This window comes from Parus major, chromosome 2 (assembly GCF_001522545.3).
Source record: "Parus major isolate Abel chromosome 2, Parus_major1.1, whole genome shotgun sequence".
In the NCBI taxonomy this organism is placed as follows: Eukaryota; Metazoa; Chordata; class Aves; order Passeriformes; family Paridae; genus Parus; species Parus major.
In genome coordinates, this window is record NC_031769.1 from 50,758,585 (window position 1) to 50,776,269 (window position 17,685).

At 38.7% G+C, this 17,685-nt stretch overlaps 1 protein-coding gene across 6 annotated transcripts in view; it reads left to right on the top strand.

Moving 5' to 3' along the window:
* The window catches only part of TPK1 (thiamin pyrophosphokinase 1), a 296,764-nt gene that overhangs the window by 169,095 nt on the left and 109,984 nt on the right, over nt 1-17,685 (top strand). For all 6 annotated transcript variants that reach the window (XM_015619881.2, XM_015619882.2, XM_015619880.2 and 3 more), the window contains one exon: nt 3,856-3,951. In XM_015619881.2, coding sequence (XP_015475367.1) covers nt 3,856-3,951 — 96 coding nt within the window. The remainder of the gene's footprint in view (nt 1-3,855; nt 3,952-17,685) is intronic.

Sequence of the window (17,685 nt, forward strand, 5' to 3'; positions counted from 1 at the left end):
TCTAAGGGAAGAAGAATGTTTGGAGATAACATTTAATTTATATAGATTTCTTAAAATTTATTTGTCAGTGCTGTGATTTTGAGAGGCTCTACAGGCTGTCTCCTTTCTCCTCTTTTTTCTTGAGGATGTGTGCCATTAACACTATACATAAGCACATCTGTTTGAGATTGATAGCTCAAAACTGAGCCTTTGTGCTCAGGAATTCTTAAAGGACTGAACTGAATGTCGCTGGTGCACCCACTGAGCACAGCCAGATGCAGGCTTTGGAAGATAGTTTCAAATGGAAGACCTGGGCGATAGAGTGTACATTAGGATATTTTATGTATTCTGTTCTAATTATATTCTCCTACTCAGAAAGATTACAGAAAGAAAAAAAAAACATTGCATTCTCTTAATAAAAGATTAAGAAGAACATGGGAGAATGGGCAACTACACACTGCTTTCTGCAATCACACAATGTCCTGTGATGTGTAGCATTTCTAAAAATGGAGAAATGCCGAGATGTTCAGATTGACATTTCAGTGCCTGTCTGCATTCAGTGTCTGTCTGAAATATAAGGTTCAATAATCCTATTATGTGTGTCTGACACACTCCTCCTTCTTTAGCAAAGTGCCTCCCATAGCTGCTATAATAAGACAGAACAGCGAAAGCCTCATACACTGTGTCTCATCCTATCATTCACCGAAGCTATATCGTCATCAGATGCAATCTATTGTTTTCTTTCCTGCTGTGTGCTATTGATTTTTCTAACCTTTCCTAATGTTAAATTCGTTTGGCTTTTTAACTTTCTTACCAAAGGTTAAGGTTATTAAGTTGAGCAGGTATCTATAAAACTACAAGTGTTATTACTTATCTTCCCATTGTTATACTGTCCTTTCATTAAACTCTGACTGCATTGGATAGCTCTGTCTTGAAGACTTTTGTCATTCCAGAATAATGCAGTGAAGGTTGAAAGGAACTGCATTACAATTGTCATCCAGTTCTGTGGCATAAAATATTGGACTTGATATGTCAGGAGCAACAGATTTATCTGAGGCTCTTACACCATCAGTGAACATGAACTACACAGACTTAATTTCAGCAAGTCTATAAAGAGGATACAGGACAATTCCAGTTCTGCTGCTTGTTCTCTCCCCCAGTTCAGTCTGATGATGCCAGTCTCTTTGACATTGTGGCAAAAGGAGCAGTACTAAAATCTCTGCCAATTCTACAACTGGTTATCTGTTTAATGTGGAAAGAGAATGAGAAATCACAGTTTAATTTGAAGAAAGTGGTGGCTTTAATGGTAGCACTCTATCAGCATTTTTTGATATGATCTACAGCAGTACCTGTATAAAGCATTAAAGTTACAGGCAGAGAGAAACAGTTCCAGGCACTTAAAAGGCCCAGTACCCTCTTACAGTACTCACAGGTACAGTAAGCTGCCTTTAATGAACTGTGCATTTGACACCCCATTCACATATTTACATTGCATTCCAGTGATATGTGTTTGAGGCCTTTTATGAATTTGCACAGAAGACACTAGCAGGGCTGAATATACATTGTCTGTGCATGGTGCATCACAGCTTTCTGCTGGAACTCAATGACCTTCAGTACTCCCCAATCACCATGCTAATGTTATCTTGCCTTGGTAGTACCTTGCAGTACCTCTAGAATAATTTTTTTGTCAAAAAACATCCTGAGAAGCTAGGCAAGAATTAAACTCAAGATGTTTCTAGTAGTAGCATAAAATAATAAATTGTCATTTAAGCCATTGGAGACCATCATTAAAAGGAGAAAAAAATAAAAACAAAAACAGCCCTGACACACTGATATTCCCTGTGTGGAAAGTAGAATCGCATACCTTCTGATGACAAACCTGCCTGTTCAAGATCAGGCTTGTTAATGACTGCAGAAAAGAGTGTTTTGAAGTGCTGAGGGAGAGTGGGGGTTAAATTTTTCATTCATAAATTGGTATCTGTAAAACGCTTACTTCTGCCAATGCTGTGAAGCCAAGGAATGGCCATGGCAAAAGATAAAAGGCTTGACTTCTCTACTGCTAATTTAAGAGCTGGCAACTGAGGTCGTGTCTTCTCCCATACTCAGCAGTAGCTGTCCCTACCACTGATTTAGTCTTCATCTGTCATGTTCTCAAGCTGCTCAGAGGCTATCTGAGAAATACTGAGGTCCTGTCTGTTCACGGTTTCTCGCAGCTTGGTCTCTTTTCCCACTATCAGTGCTGATACCAAGACTGAGAGCACCCCATCCTTAGTGAATGAGACACCTTTTCATTTAGAGTGGCTTTGATAAAAAAGTTCCCTTCAGTAGTTTTCAGTTCTGACTGAGCTTTTCTGAGTGGGACTGAACAACCCTATACCTTTCCTGGACTCCCTGGGTGTCTCTGGCTTGTGTTGCTAAAATCACATGTTCATTACAGACTCCAGATGGCCTGTGTCACTTCTCCTCCTGCCAATTTTATGTTTTGGCCTTTTCTAGAAAAGAGTGGAGATATGGCAGCTCTTCAAAGAGTTTTGTGCTGAGCACTGAGTGCAGAATACAACTACCTTTTCTCTCACTGCTTTGCAGAGGAAGCAGCGTCACTTCTGCAGTGGAGGCTTACATATGCTGCTGCAGCTGCACGATGCTTCATTTTGGCAAGCCTATTATTACTACTTGAAAAAATATTTAGAGCAATATCAGGTCTCATAAAGGCTGATACTTTTGACCAGTTTACTTTCAGAAGTTTTTGAGAAGGTTATTATCTTCTTGCTTTTCTCTTCTACTTTATCCAAATACCCCACTGCCTGATGACTTTATTTAGTTTTATATGCATTCTGACTGTGTGGAGAAGCATTTCAGTGGTAGTGTATGTCTTCCTATTGGAGGCTTGTTACTTTGTTGCATGCAATTCACAAAACTCCATGTCTTCACTAATCTGGGAAATTTTGTCTTCTGTACCTTTATTTTTACCGTCAAGGTAAAGGCAACTTTAACACTTTTATGTTGGCTTTGTTGTTCAGGGTATTTTTCTGATGTAACAGAGTAATGTATTTTATACACAGAGGCACTCATACAAAGATTCTGTATTCTGAATGCTTTTCTCTTATCAGTTGTTATTGTGTATAGCAGAAACATAAAATATGTCAAGTAAGACAAAGCTGGGAGGCTTTTAAGGGGACCTTGAAGTGGTAGGAGAGGGAACTTCTAAATCCAATGTGTATGATTCTTATTTTAATTCACAATGCTGTATTGGGTATTTTTTATTCTTTATACCTCTTTGAATACTGAGTTTATGTGGTAGATGCACTTCATTTTTCCTTACTCAGCTTTTTATCAAAGGCTTAGAAATTGCTTTAGCTCTCAGGAATTCTGACTTCGTGCTCTTCTCTAACATGTTCTCAGCCATAATACTCCAGTGCAAGGAAATTCTTGTTGAATCACTGCAAATTAACTGCAGTACAGCTGCACTGTTTGTAGGATGCTTGAACACCTTTGTATGCTCACATTTATACAGGTTTGAATGTATATAGCAGAGACATAGTAAATGCAGCACCAGAGAGGACAGTCATTTTCCTGAAAATTAGTGATGACCCAGGGCTTGTCCATCCAGCAGAGCATTGTAAAACATGCTCATCCAAACTCACAGATGTACTCAATGGGCTTTGAATATATACTCCTGGACCTATCAAACTGCTGATTCATAGTAACTAGTTCAGCTGTCTTTGGACTATGTAAGGGTCTTTTACTTAATTCTGAACCTCCATGCAGAGATTGAGTGGTTGTTAATTTCATCAGGGATGTCATTAGTTCTCAAAACTGAAAAATTACTGACTTTTTCTTTTTGCCTCTCTCTCTGTTTTGTTGCTTCTTCACTAGGGATGTGAGTTAATTGAGACCATGGATCAGGACCTCACAGATTTCACCAAGTGCCTTCAAATACTCCAGAAGAAGATAGAGAAGAAGGGCCTCCAGGTAAAGACAACACATCTTTTTTTTTCTCTGCATCTTAGTAATTACTCTTTTTCTCACTGTATTTAGGTTTATCTTTCAAGTTTGCACTGAAATGAAACTATTTTCAGTAGCCTTGATATTCCGCAGTTTTGCCATAATTTACTGCACACCTTGTAAGCATTGATGCTTCTGCTAAAAAGAATTACAAAGTGTGTCGATGAACAAGTGTTAACTTTCTTAAAAGGCAGCTTGTATTGATTTCTGTTAATGAACTACCCAAAGTGCAGAAGCCTGTTGTGGCTGGTGTTCAAATCAAGAGTCCCACTTTGGCATGTAAATATATTTTCAAGTCTTGGCACACTAAGCCTTGATATTCATCCCCTTTCTCTCCCCTTTCAAAGGTGACATGGAGAGGGGAAATCTTATCCTACCAACATTACAAATGGTAAGCAATACCTCCTTCTGCAAAATGTCCCCCTGAATCAAAGACAGACTTTGAAGAGCAACTAGTGCATTAATCTTAAAATAAGCCATATGTAGTTGTCCAGCCCTTTTCATTGGAAAGGCAAGGGAGGAAACATTCCCCCTCCCCTTCCACAGTTTAATTTCATAGGCCTGCTTGTTTTGTCTCTGAGATGCACAGTTAAATTTCCTTGGGAACTGCAAATGTGATAAGTCGGTGGCAGATGCACTCTTGGGATTGCTGCTCTTTCCTCCTCGTGGAACAGTCATTCATAAGAGCTGACCTCTTCTGTTCTTCATGTATGAGTGAAGAGAGGGAGCAGCTGCTGCTTCCTTTACCCACAGTGAGAAGAAGAGGCATGTAAGGAAATTAATATCACAACATGGAAAGGGACGTGTAAACCTCTTTTCCTATTTTCATTGTAGCAGGATAAATTGCCTGATTTCCTGAGATCACCATACTCCAACAAAGCAGCAAGGGACTGAAATGCCAATACACTTCTCTCCTTCCCTCCTCACTTCAGGCTGACTAAAAATTCACCAGTTTTTGCTCAAGTTGTTTTAAAACTTCTTGTTCTTCTAAAGACAATAAATACCCATGGGACACTTTGGAGTGCTGTCCCACAATGCCCATCTGCAGCTGCTTCTCAATACAACGCTGTTGATCATCAGGGGGTTTTTTCCCCATCAGTATAGACAGAGATGGCATGGTTTCACCATACACTTCTCTTACTGTCTGGATGTGAGCCAGAAAACACTTTATAAAACTGTTTATTTTCTCTCCCCCTATAATTTATCATCACAAGATCTCAGAGGAGTGCCCTTCCATCTAGGATAGAAATAGTAATGAGTGCCATTGGAGCAGATGAGCCACCTATGCCTAGGATTTGTTTTGAATGTGGCAAGTGCTTTCCTCTTAATAGAAATGCACGTACAATGAAGAAGAACTTAAATGTTTCCTGGATTGAGTTCATTTTCCAATGCCAAGTATTGCTTGAGAGGCAATTTTTTAAGCTATTACAACAGGTTTTATGATGAATAGTCAATGTGTGGTTAAAATAACAGCAATGGGAACATGACAGTTACAGCAGGGGTGTTTAAACAATAAGTAGTCTATTTGTAAAAGTTTGAGTCCTGTGATCACTCTCACAGTAAAGCTGTGTTAAGTTGGCTAAAGCAGACCACATTGTAATCTTTGAGGATGTTTTGTAAAGTTCAAGCCTGAGTGTAATTGCAGTAATTGTGTAGTGTTCATGCCAATGCGCTAAACCTAAGATTTCAGTTTAGTTAAAATTGTATGCTGTTGCATGTAAGACATGTGCTTTAAATACAGTCTGAGTTTTTCAGAGATGCAAGAAGTAACACAGATAAATTTTCTAAAACTAAGTACCATGTTCATTAAATACTAGCTACTTCTTGTTTGCTACGCCTGTTCCATAAAACATAATAAGATGCTATCTTATTCATGCACACTAGATAAAGCATAATGCATTTCTACTTGTGGTGCTCTGCATTCTCTGACTAAGGAATTTGAAGAAGTCATTGACTCCCCTTAGGGAGATAAAATGTGAAACTTAAGACAAAACTGTACCACAAGTCTATAAATAAATAGTTCCGTTTCTAGCTTCCCCTTTGTTCAGAAGCACTGGATATAATTCTTTAGTAGGAGGTTTGGTGATTCTTCAGAATCTCCTGATAATGCAGATAGTAGCTTGATGTCTGGTCCCCAAATGTCACAGACATTCTGAGCTCTTAGAAAATATGCTGGCCTCAGTTTATGGATGCAACCTCTTGGCTCTTCTGATATCTAAATTTGCACTTAATTTAGGTTTCTTTATAGTAACATTCTGCCATAAAAAATGTCAAGTGGTAAGACAACACACTGTCCCAGCTATAGACCTAATATCTTTGAGGAGAAAGCAAATTTTTTCAGTGAAGAAAGATGCTGTAGAATTCTGTGGTCACCTGAGAGGTACACACAGCTGAGAAGAAAAGGAAGTTTGGGTTCTGAAATTTAAAAGGGAATAAAGAAGGGGTCCTTCATCTGCATTTGTGTTTTTTGACCTCAAGGACAAACTTGTGTGTCACAAAGTAGAGTTCTTTTCCTTCTTGTAAAGAATCATAAAAGCTTTCCTTTTAACTGAGAGTATTAACTAGGTGGAATATGTCTTCCTGATGCCAGAAAAAATACGTTTGTCTCCAATTTTGATTTTTCCCTGCTCTATCTAAAGCATTTATCAAAGAGGAATAAGACGAAGAGACACTACAAATTTGTTTTCCTGTGATTTATAGTTGAAGTTACAAAACAAGGAAAGTATCTCTTTAGTATCTTTAAAAAATTGATGCCACAGTCATGCTGTGTTTGCTGCTATTTCTGGGTAGCAATATGTTAAGCTGGGAAGTTAATTGCATTCAATGTATACCATGGATCCACAATCCCATGAGGTAGCTTGTCTGGATGAAATTCAAGTAAGAGCAGCTGAAGTATTTAAAACAGGCATCCTTCCATTAGTCAGAGAATAAGTTAGCATTTATCTGCCATACTGAATGGATAAAATTTTTCTGCTCTGATTTATCAGTCACCTCTATGGAAGTTCTATGTCATGGAGGTTTTTGAGCTCATTTGAACATATGTAGGCAATATTTTGTTCCAAAGGGATTAAGTTTGTGTAATTTATTTTCCATACCACTGCACATTTATCCTGCTCTGTTTCTTTCTTCCTGTTCATCCAAACAGCTTTTGAACAAATAACTTTTGAATAGAGGGATACCATGTCAAACAGCTTTCTTGGAGGTCAGCTGAGTGGGAATGCAGGTGAGGTGGCACTCAGTGCCCCTGCTTGTAAAGGATGCAAAAAAGAGTTATCTTAGATTTTTGTCTTAGATTTAGGTAGTTAGTTTGGGAATAGCCTTAGAAATCTCTTTTCCACAAGGAAATATGCAGCTAGAGTTGATAGTCAGCTGAGATACAAATGTAGGAGAAAAAACACCTTGTTAGTTCTTGAACTTCTTGTTCAATGTGAAGGGCAGTAATTCTGTCTTCTGGCATAATTAACCAAATTCATGACTGTTTTTTCCTTATTTCTCAAATAAACACTCTCAGAATAGTTTCTGAATCCTTAGGGTAATTAATTTCTGATTTACATTGCATATTTTGGTTGCATAGCTAAGTCATGCAGAAAGCAGCATTGCGGTCATTTTGTGATATCTAAGTCACTTAATTATATATGTATTTATAATTACATACAGCAGTGCATTTTAGAAAAATAAGTACCCTTTATATATGCAAGCTAGAATCAGTCTTAATCTCCCCTCTTCGCAGTCCTAATTCATTTGTGAATTGCATTCTATTGGATGGGTGAAGCAATGAAGAGAATCTGACTTCTGAAGTTTCTTTCCAACCTAAAGGCTGTTAGATATTTCTCTTTCTCTTTCTGCATGGCTGTGAGCATGCATGCACACACATGCATGTGCAAGTACAAGTATACAAATGCACACGTTTTCTGGCAGTGTTCCTTCCTGGCCCTAAGTGGTGCTTTTTAAATGTCTTAATAACTCTGTCTTTATTGCTGCTCTGTGTGTCTTTCACATTGTTTATGGTCTATTAGGTGTGCACATTTTGCTTTACTGCTTTAATCGCTATTTTATTCGTTCTGTAGTTATGTGAGTACTTTCCTTTCTTCATTACAAGACCTTCAAATAAACTTATTTCTGTCTGGTACTACTTTCTGTTCTTAATTTTCTCTCAACATAAGCTGTTTCAAGAAACCAACTGAACTGGCAAAATGATAGGCAAGCTTACAGTATCTCTTATTTAGGGATCAACAGATCTTGCATTAGAAGTGCAAGATATCTTTGATTTGCAGATTGGAAAGCAGAAGTACAGAAGCGATTTGTCCATAGTCTACCAGCATGCTAATGGTGTAGTTGGGAATGATCCTCCAATTCCTAATATTCATCAAATGCTCTTTCAGTAACAGCATCTCTAGTCTCACTCAGCTTGTAGCACCTCATGCCAGTGAGAACTGAAAGTGTGTTTATCAATTTTGTAGCTCCAAGAAGAATACTCATAATATAAAGATAGATTTAAGCCATTATCTTTATCTCAGACTTACAAACTGTGCTTTACTTAACTGTTTCATCTAAAATACCATTTAGTCTTAAAACTAAGCTCTGGGACTTTTCATTTAGCTTTATTATCTTTTCTGCTTAAAAAAAGCTAAAGCAGCTCGTTTGGTTATATGGGGTGAAGATATAAAAAATTAGTTTTATTGAAACCTACATGCCTTTTAGTGGTGTAATGTTAGTGTGTTTAAATTGATAAAAGCACCAGTATCAATATGGAAAAGGGAAAAATATCCAAACCAACTCTTCCTAAAAACCCTTGGCAATAAAGGGATACTCTACTAACATTTCCATTTTTAAATTACGCTTCAGAGGTTCAATCAGTCAGCAGTCTAGGGTATTAATTCTTTCAAGTGAATGCAAGCATTCTTCCCTTTGTACTTTTAAAAGTCAAATCAGTCTACTTTCTTTTATGTTGAGCAAGGCTAAACAAGTTAGTGAAGTCCTGTGTTTATAAAGTGCAAAAGAGAAGACAGTGATGTTCATGTATCACCTTCAGCCGTGCAGTGTTCAGACAGCTTACTAAGCCCTCTCTGGTTTGTCTTTTTATGAGAAAAAAAGGCCCTGAAGGAAAATCCAAAGTACCCTAAAACAAAAACTAAAAGATACTTTAAAAGAGAGTAATTTTTTACATAAAGTCGAGTCCCACAGAGAAAGGTTATAATTATTGCAAATACTGGGCTCTATTTGGCTCAGTTTTGGCTTTGTCTATCACTTGAGGTTATTCCTGATGATGTGACTTTTTCTTTAGCAGTAAATAGATTGGTTTCATTTCCTGACTCAATCATAATTTTGCTGCTCATGCTGGTAGTTGGTTATTTCAAGATGGAACACTACTTGTTTTCATTTCTGAAGACTTTTGGGTATCCAGAATAGTAGTGGGAATGGCTCTTTAAGTAAAACCTAGGAATGAGGATAGTCTGTTACCAGGATTTGAGAACAGGAAATTTACTAATTACCAGAATAGCGGGGAGAGGCAGACTAGAAAATCCCAAAGCTGACATGGAGCTGAAATGTGAAGCTTTTATAAGAATCACGGAATAGTTTGGGTTAGAAGGGACCTTAAAGATCATTTAGTTCCAGCTCACAGCCACAGGCAGGGACCCCTTCAGCTAGACCATCCAGCCTGGCCTGGAACACTTCCAAGGATGGGGCATCCATAACTTCTCCATGGAACCAGTTCCAGTGCCTCACCACTGGACCTGAAGGACCATAAGGACACTGAAGCTTATGGATTTATCACCAAAATCTATATAGAAGGAAGGGCTGAGAATAAACCTGTTCAGTTTTGGTAGCAGTGAGTTTTTCTTCTTAATGCTTCACAGAAGGAGAATAAAAATGCAAATGAGATATATTTTAGGGGAAGTTAAATATGTGTAATGAAAAGGTTCTTATTCTGTCAAGTGCTGCATCAAAAGATTTTTCATGAGTTATTAATAGTAATCTTCTTCATAAACCTTTCCTGTCCAAAAGAAACAAATGGATCTGAAGTGTTTCCTGTTTATTCCCACTTCTAAAATGTAGAATTTCATAATACTTTTCAACAGGAATAAATCTCTCCTGTAGGGTGTTCAGACATATCCTTGAAGACTTTTTTAACTCATAAGGTCCAAGTCTACCTTCAAGGAATGCAGTATCTAATCCATCTTTCCTACTGCTGAATTATTTTAATGCTTTCCATTGTAAAGGTATGGCAAAATGCATTTCTTATAATACAGAATAGCAGACCTTGCCAGTTCCCAAAGAGAAGCCCTAATATCATGTAAGGTGTCTTCCTGTTCCACTACAGCTGTGAGCATCAAGACACACTGACTATCTTTGCCCTCAAATAATTTTATGCAGTAGGTGTGTCTGCAAGAGCACAGTGCATCGCATACCAAGAAGTTTTCTTATGTAATCCTTGTATGCTCTACTGGGGCTGGTTTTGGACCTATGATGATAATTTTTTTGAGATGCAAAAAGGGCAGGGATTCTGGAGAACACAATGATTTCAGTTTGTTTGCTTAAAAAAGTTAAATCCCATATCAAGCTTTGGGGAGAGGAAGAACATGGGGAAAAGTACTGTTTATTTAGGCAGTTCAAGGGATTTAAGAGATCAAGGATGTGCTCATTAACAGGACTGCTGAAGCTAATAAGGAAGCCAGCAACTGTTCTCTCAACTTAATCAAAGGCTAAATATATTTGAAACAGAAAGCGTGAGGTTACCACAGGCAATGTACTGTTCCCTTTGCAACCACCAATTTTGCTCTGTTTGTACCTTTCTCATAGGAGATGTGATTCTCCTCCCCCCTCTGCTTTGCAGGAGCACAGCTTCCCTGAGAGCAGCTATTGCTGATGTAACTGCCCCCATGCTGGGAAAGTAGTCGGGCTACAAGGACATATCATTATCCTCAAAAGACTGTCATACTTCAGTCTCAGATGTGGATATTGTACTGGAAGATCTTGAACAGCCATATCTTTTGACACCAAGGATTTTTTTTGCAGTTCAAGGACTGAAAGCTCAATTTGCTGTTTGAGATTTTCATAAATAACTTGGGTTTGAGTTTGTTGTTTTTTTTTTTTTTGCTTGACGCATGAATACTATGGCATTATGAAATCTCCCATAAGTTACAACTGTTTATATTAGAGTCTGTTTACTTAATGGAATGTAAGTTTATTGGTAAAGCATATTAAGAAATTTGAGCTACTATGATAAATTTTAACTGCAGATTGTAATAGAGCATTTTTTACATTTCAAAATGATTTCTTCTTACTAAATTGAGATGCCTGTCAAGAATGACAGGTTTTTTGGCTGTTGTAGAGATAGTTTCATAAAAACTTCTAGCAGTTTTCTACATTCTTGAGTGTAAGAAACACTGACTTTAGAGAGTTCACTTTCAGAACTTCATGAACTGCGGTAATTTGGTCCTTAAAGCAGAGGGTGAATAAATCAACAAATTAACCTCTGTGGTTTCTTTTTTTATCCTACTCAAAGAAGCTTATTTAACCTAAGTAGTGCATATAAGAATGCTTCCTTACTTGTTTTGGATTGTTTAGGGTTTTTTTGCCATGACATATTCCCTCTTTTTGTAATACTGTATGGCCTTTGAATAGCCAAGAGAAACAGTGAAATTGTAATATTGGAAAAAGCTTTTGAAGCTATGGTGGCTCCTCTTCTTTTCTTTTCCTTACCTAGAAATGGGTACTGGGGCAGGGAGGAGAGGAAGGTATTAAGATCATTGGAAAGTAAAAGTATGTGGCTGGTTGTACACAGAAATGTTTCAGCCTGTAGTCCTGAAGCATCATTGTCTTCTGCAATCTTTTGGCTTTTCCTGACATTTAACTCTGTACCTCTTTGCTGATACCAATGCTGTTCAAGAAGGAGCAGAGAGGTGTAGAGTAATTTAACTCTTAACAAATATTGAGAAAATTAGTCAGCCTGATAACATATGAAAGGCCCCTACAGTATTCCCACAATAAAAAAAGGCAGTAGCACAAGCTCAACAAAAGTAGAGACTAAAGGGTCTTCAGAACAGAGCTGCCCTGGCAACCAGGCTTTGTTAGTTCTGATGCTCATGCTAGTCCTTATTAAATCACCTACCTTTTACTTTGCCACTGGCAGGGGATGGTCTCTTCAGCTTGCCTAAAGAACCCATTGAGTTTCTCCTTTAAACAACTGAAGAAGTACTGAACAATTAAAGCTCAGTATTTTCTGCAAATTAAATGTGAACATAAAATGTTTACAGCTTCACAAGCGCCTCCAGTTTAAGAAACCATGCTTCATTTATTTTTAAGTGTGTGGCTAAATTTATACGGTCTAGAGGACAGTGTAGAAAAATAAAATACATTCTGTAATTACTCAGGCTATGTTTAACTTACCTGCTATAAATACTGAACCTACGCTGAAAAGAAAAATTGACATCCAGATCGTAATGTACTTCCTTCAATATAAAAATATGTCTAGCTTCTTTGAAACAAATGTATAAATTCAAGACTTCTTTCTGCAAGTCTGCACTCCCTGAAAAAAAAAAAATCACTGTGTACTGCCCAGGTATTCAGTGAAATCACTCAGAAGAGGAACCATTCACAGAATAAGGCCTGAGAGACACAGGAAAAATTTTCCATCTTTAGTTTATCTGTCCCTGGAGTATAATAGGACAGGTTATTATCCCCTTGTTCATCATGAAGATTAATGTTCACACCAGCTGAAAATATTACTGTTCTGTTGGGACCTATTGGGAGATCTTCAGACCTGTGTGAACCTGAGTTTAAACATTTTAAAAAGCAGAGCTAACTCCTCACCCTCACTGGGCACAAGTGCCTCTGACTGTTATGTCCTCTGCAATGCTGCTGTGGGAGAGTGAAGGTTCTCCAAAGCTCTGCCTTACTTCTGACATCTCTTATACAGACTGCACTGCTAAATGTTACAGTGGGAAAGTGCCCAAGTTGTTGCTCTTAACTCGGATGAAACAAAAAAAAAAAAGTGTGTGTATGTATATGCATACATACATACATATATATATGTGTATATATATATATATGTGTATATATATGTATATATACACACATATATAATGGAAATTGAGATTCTTTAAGTTTCTGTATTTTCTATGGAATGTTTCCCCTTAAAAATCTATGATTCTCTCCTCAAAATTTGACACTTAAACTTAATATGACAAATTTGAAAACAAAATCAGGCAGAAAGTTAGTTTTAAAGAAAAGATACACCTGGTCTAGGGAGTCACAAGAAAAGGTCTCAGCTCTCAATAGTGTTGAAGCTGGCATTCCCCATTCATGGGGATGTAAATGCCTGTGGGCAGCTGGCAGAGTGTTTCATATTTCCCGTTCGTATTCCAGTTTCTTGGCTACAGAAATTCTACTCCGTTGCCTCACAATATTACAGGTTTGCTTAGCTTCCTTTGTGGGCCTTCCAAGGGTCCTGGACCAGCATCTGAGCAGGAGCTGAAACTGAACCACATGAATTTGTGGTGGGAAAGGAAATACACACCTCTTCATCTCAACCTTCTAGAGAAACAGGCAGAGCAATGAGCTCTTGGGTTTGTGTGCCCAGGTGCTGGTGGAGTGCACGGGTGTCCATGAGAGGCACAGCTGAGCCCCTCAGCCCAGGCAAGGAGGGTTGAGGGGAAAAGGGGGACAAAACAGCTGTGTCAGCTCCAAGGGGAGAGCAGAAGGAGGGGCTCCAGCCTCCAGAGAACCCTGGGCAGAGCAGGTGGATCTCTCCAGAGGGAGCTGCAGCCTATGCAGAGGAGTTCATGCTGCAGCAGGGATCTGCCCATGGAACACCATGGTGGAGCAAATATCCATACTGGAGGCAGAGGAGGGCCCTGTGCCAGAGCAGGGGGATGTGCCCTGAAGGAAGCTGCAGGCCGTGAAGACAAGCCCACACAGGAGCTAGGTCATGGCAGAAGCCACAGCATGTGGAGGGCCCATGGAAGAGGAGGATTTTGTTCCTGAAGGGCTGGATTCTGTGGAGAGAATCCCAAACTGTAGCAGAACACGATAAGGAAGGAGCAGCAGAGATGAGCTGGTATGACCTGACCACAGTCCCCTGTTTTCCCTGTTGCACTCAGGGGAATGGTGAGATAGAGGAGTGAGGAATGAAGGAGTGAAGTCGGGCCTGTAAAAAAGATTGGTGATGGAAAAGTGGGTTTAATTTTGTATTTTTTTCCCTCTCTAACTTGATTTTTAATTGGCAATAAATTAAATTAATTTTACCCAAGTCAAATCTGTTTTGCCTGTGATGGTAATTGATAATTAACAATCTCCCTGTCCTTGTCCTGACCCATGAGCTTTCCCATCTCATTTTCTCCCCCTGTCCTGTTGAGGAGAGGGAGTGAGAGAGGCTGGGTGACTGCCTGGCAGCCAGCCAGGCTGACTCAACACAGAAGCATAGGGGAAATCAAAGAGAAGGTGTCAGGGCTCCTGGAGATGTGCAAAGGTACACACTCTCACTGATATAGGATATGTATCGTGTCTGAGGGCCAGCAGGCAGAGCTTACAGTGTCTGATCCATCAGGCCCTGAGTAGCCTGTACAAGGCTCTGCCAAGCAGGCTGCAACAGGAGCCACAGTCCAGGGCAAGGCTCCTGGGTTTGGATCATGATCTGCATCCACTGGGGGAAGAACAGAGGCTTTGAAGAGAGACTCTTTGCAATAAAGAGCCTCTTTCCTGTGCAGTGTCCCCTTCCCACCTGCTGGCACTGCAGGACTGGGTTAACTCTTGGCTCCTGTTGAGGGGTGTGGGATCCACACGGGTGGGGGCCCTGCTGGCTGAGAAGCAGTGTGTTGTACTTGTATTGCCCTGCTGATCCTGTGACAATATGGAAAGGTATTGGAGGGAGGGGGGGAGGAAGGCTACCACGGTGCAGAGAGATAGCCAGAGTTAAGAGAAATGTGGGATACAAAGCTCACAGTGAACAGATTCTCTTGAAGAAGATTTTTTTTTTTCCTTCCTTGAATTGTTCATTGATGAGAGTTTGTAGTTAATTTGTATTTTCTTATTTTTATTCCTGGAGGCAGTATGATTAAAACTACAGCACGTGCCAAGCACAGCTTTTTGCACTGGATGCAACCGGCTATTAGATCACTGAAGATATTTGCTAGACCATTTTAGTATGATCTTTCAAGGATCTTTTGCATTGCTCCTAATATAAATCCAGGACTTCCTTTTTTAGGAATATGACAGTTGATTTCACACTTCCATGGTGGTAATACCATAGTGCAGACTAGATAACAGGAGTTCAGTTATGGGAAGAGAAAGGTTAGCTTGTGAATGTTTCTTCATACTGTTTTAAAAGATGAGAAGATTTTAATAATTTTTCATAAGATTGATAGTCCTGGAATCCTTATTCATTCACAAAATAAATGTGTCTGGATCAAAACCAGCCCACATTTTACTCCAAAGAATCAATAAACAGATTACTTGAAGAGTTCTAATGCTTTTATCTACTCAGAGCAGCATGGTAAATGTCAGGAGTACAGACAACCCCTTCACCCAAAAAATATTAGTAAATAAGGAATTCCAGTGACCCTGATCTCACACATAGAAAGAATTGTAGAGCTTTGCTCCAGATGACCAACAGTAGCAGAGCGGGAGTTGTTGGTGTCCCCTCTACCTCAGGCATTGTTTGACCAAGGTTATACACAAATATTCAGCACAAAGCAAGTTTGAAAGAAAGTCAAATTCAGATTGCTTGGGATCCAGCAGATCACAAAGATTTTGTCAATTAGGTTCTTTTAAGTAATAAAGAATTAAGTCAATAGTTATGAAGTTTATGTTCCACCAAACTAATTCTGGATTATGTTATATACCCTCTCAGACATTCCCTTTACCTGCAAGAGAGGGCAAAGTCAAAGCTTCATTTTTTGCAATAAAATAGTTATTCAACCAATGTAAACACAAGTCAATAGTAAAACCAAGCTTAAAATGTTTCCAGCAATTCAAGTCTATTTCTGGATTTTGATATTATCTTTCTCATTTCCATTTTACCATCATACATCTTTCTTACTTTAAGCAGACAAATGCAATCTGTTTGCATACTTACTGTCATTACAGAGAGAATTAACCTCTTATTTGAAATAAGAAACATTACCAATAAGGAAAGCACTTGGGTGAAACGTAGGAAATGAAGATAAAAAGCAAGAAATACTTTGTGAAGGAGCTGGAACAATATAATATATAGATTAGTGGAGTCAGTGAGGTGAGGAGGAAGCTGATTGAAGGTTATCATTCCAGGTACACAAGACAGGGTGGCAGCCTTTGACTGAAACCTCTTGTTCCCAGGAAGAGTCAGATGTTGCTGAAGCAACAAGAAAATTCTGGCTAAAGTAAAGAGGATTCTACCTAAGCAAAGTTCAGATGCTGCTGCGTGATTCAGCATCTCATTTCTACAGAAAAGAATGGCATACCTTTTATGTAAAACACTGAGCTAGGGAGCCAGTGTAATCAATTCAAGTGGACAATATCTTGCTGCATATTTAACATTGGATTGTGGGATTTTAGTAGTCCATTAAATTTACATTGCAATTTTGAGGATGATATAAAAAAATTACTTATCTGGCCAACACTAGAGCTCTTACATAGCTGTGGGAAAATGAATTAAAATCTACTCTGGCCCATTTTGTTATCAAGGGAATGTCTTGGTGTGTTTTAAAGTCTTTGGTACTGAAGATGGTGCAAAGACCAGAAAACAATTTAAACCATATCCTGAGCTGACAAATTGCCTTATGAAGAAGAAAATGGTTTTCTTGTAAACTGGCAAAAACTGATGAAGTGACAAACCAATAAAGCAATAATAAATGTGCCATTCACGCTATTACTTTTCATTTTTTGACATAAGATACTTTTCCACTTTTGTGTACTTGTATATATTTATATATTTCAGCATATAATAAACTTCCAATATACTATGCATATTACTACAATAATTTTGTTCTCTATGTCATATTCCTTTAAAAATTAAATTAAAGGAATTATCCTATGAATTCTAGAAAATTAAGAAAGGCTGTGGGAGATGAAAGGAATTTCAGTGAAGTGAGAAGGTGCTAAAAACCCACTATGTTCCAGTCAGATATCTAACCTTTAATGGGCATACTGATATCTTGGATATTAGCAATGGATGGTCTCCATGACCTCAGAGGAGGGGAAGGTTTACTCATGACTCCAGAACTTTTACAACATACTGATTACTCTTGCCTTCCTTTTTTCCTTTAGGGGAGATCTTCTCTGCAGTTCATTCAGTGCTGCTGGTTGTGATCAGTAAATTTGTTTCCTTTCATCTACACACCTCCCTGAGACTTAGGCATGTTTGTTTGCAAGTTGTCTGGCTAAATATGAACTCAGAGGGAAGAAAGTCCTTTGAGTTGTCTGTCCTCTCCCTGGGGAGAGGATTTCTTATCAGAGATAATGAGCATGGTTTTGAAAAGGTGGGCATCATTTCCTGTCAGTTTGAGCGTTGGACTTCACTCTTCCATGTCATGGTGATGCTGACATTGCAGAGCTACGTATTGCACTCTTTTCACCCACTCCAGGCAGTTCCCAGCTTTCTGTGTCCTTAATGCATATTCCTCAGTCATAAAGTGAAAATATTCTTTGTATTTAACCCATTTATACCAGAAAGAGGAATGTCAGCTCAGCCAGCTTTCACAGTGTTTAGCAAGCCAGCAGGTT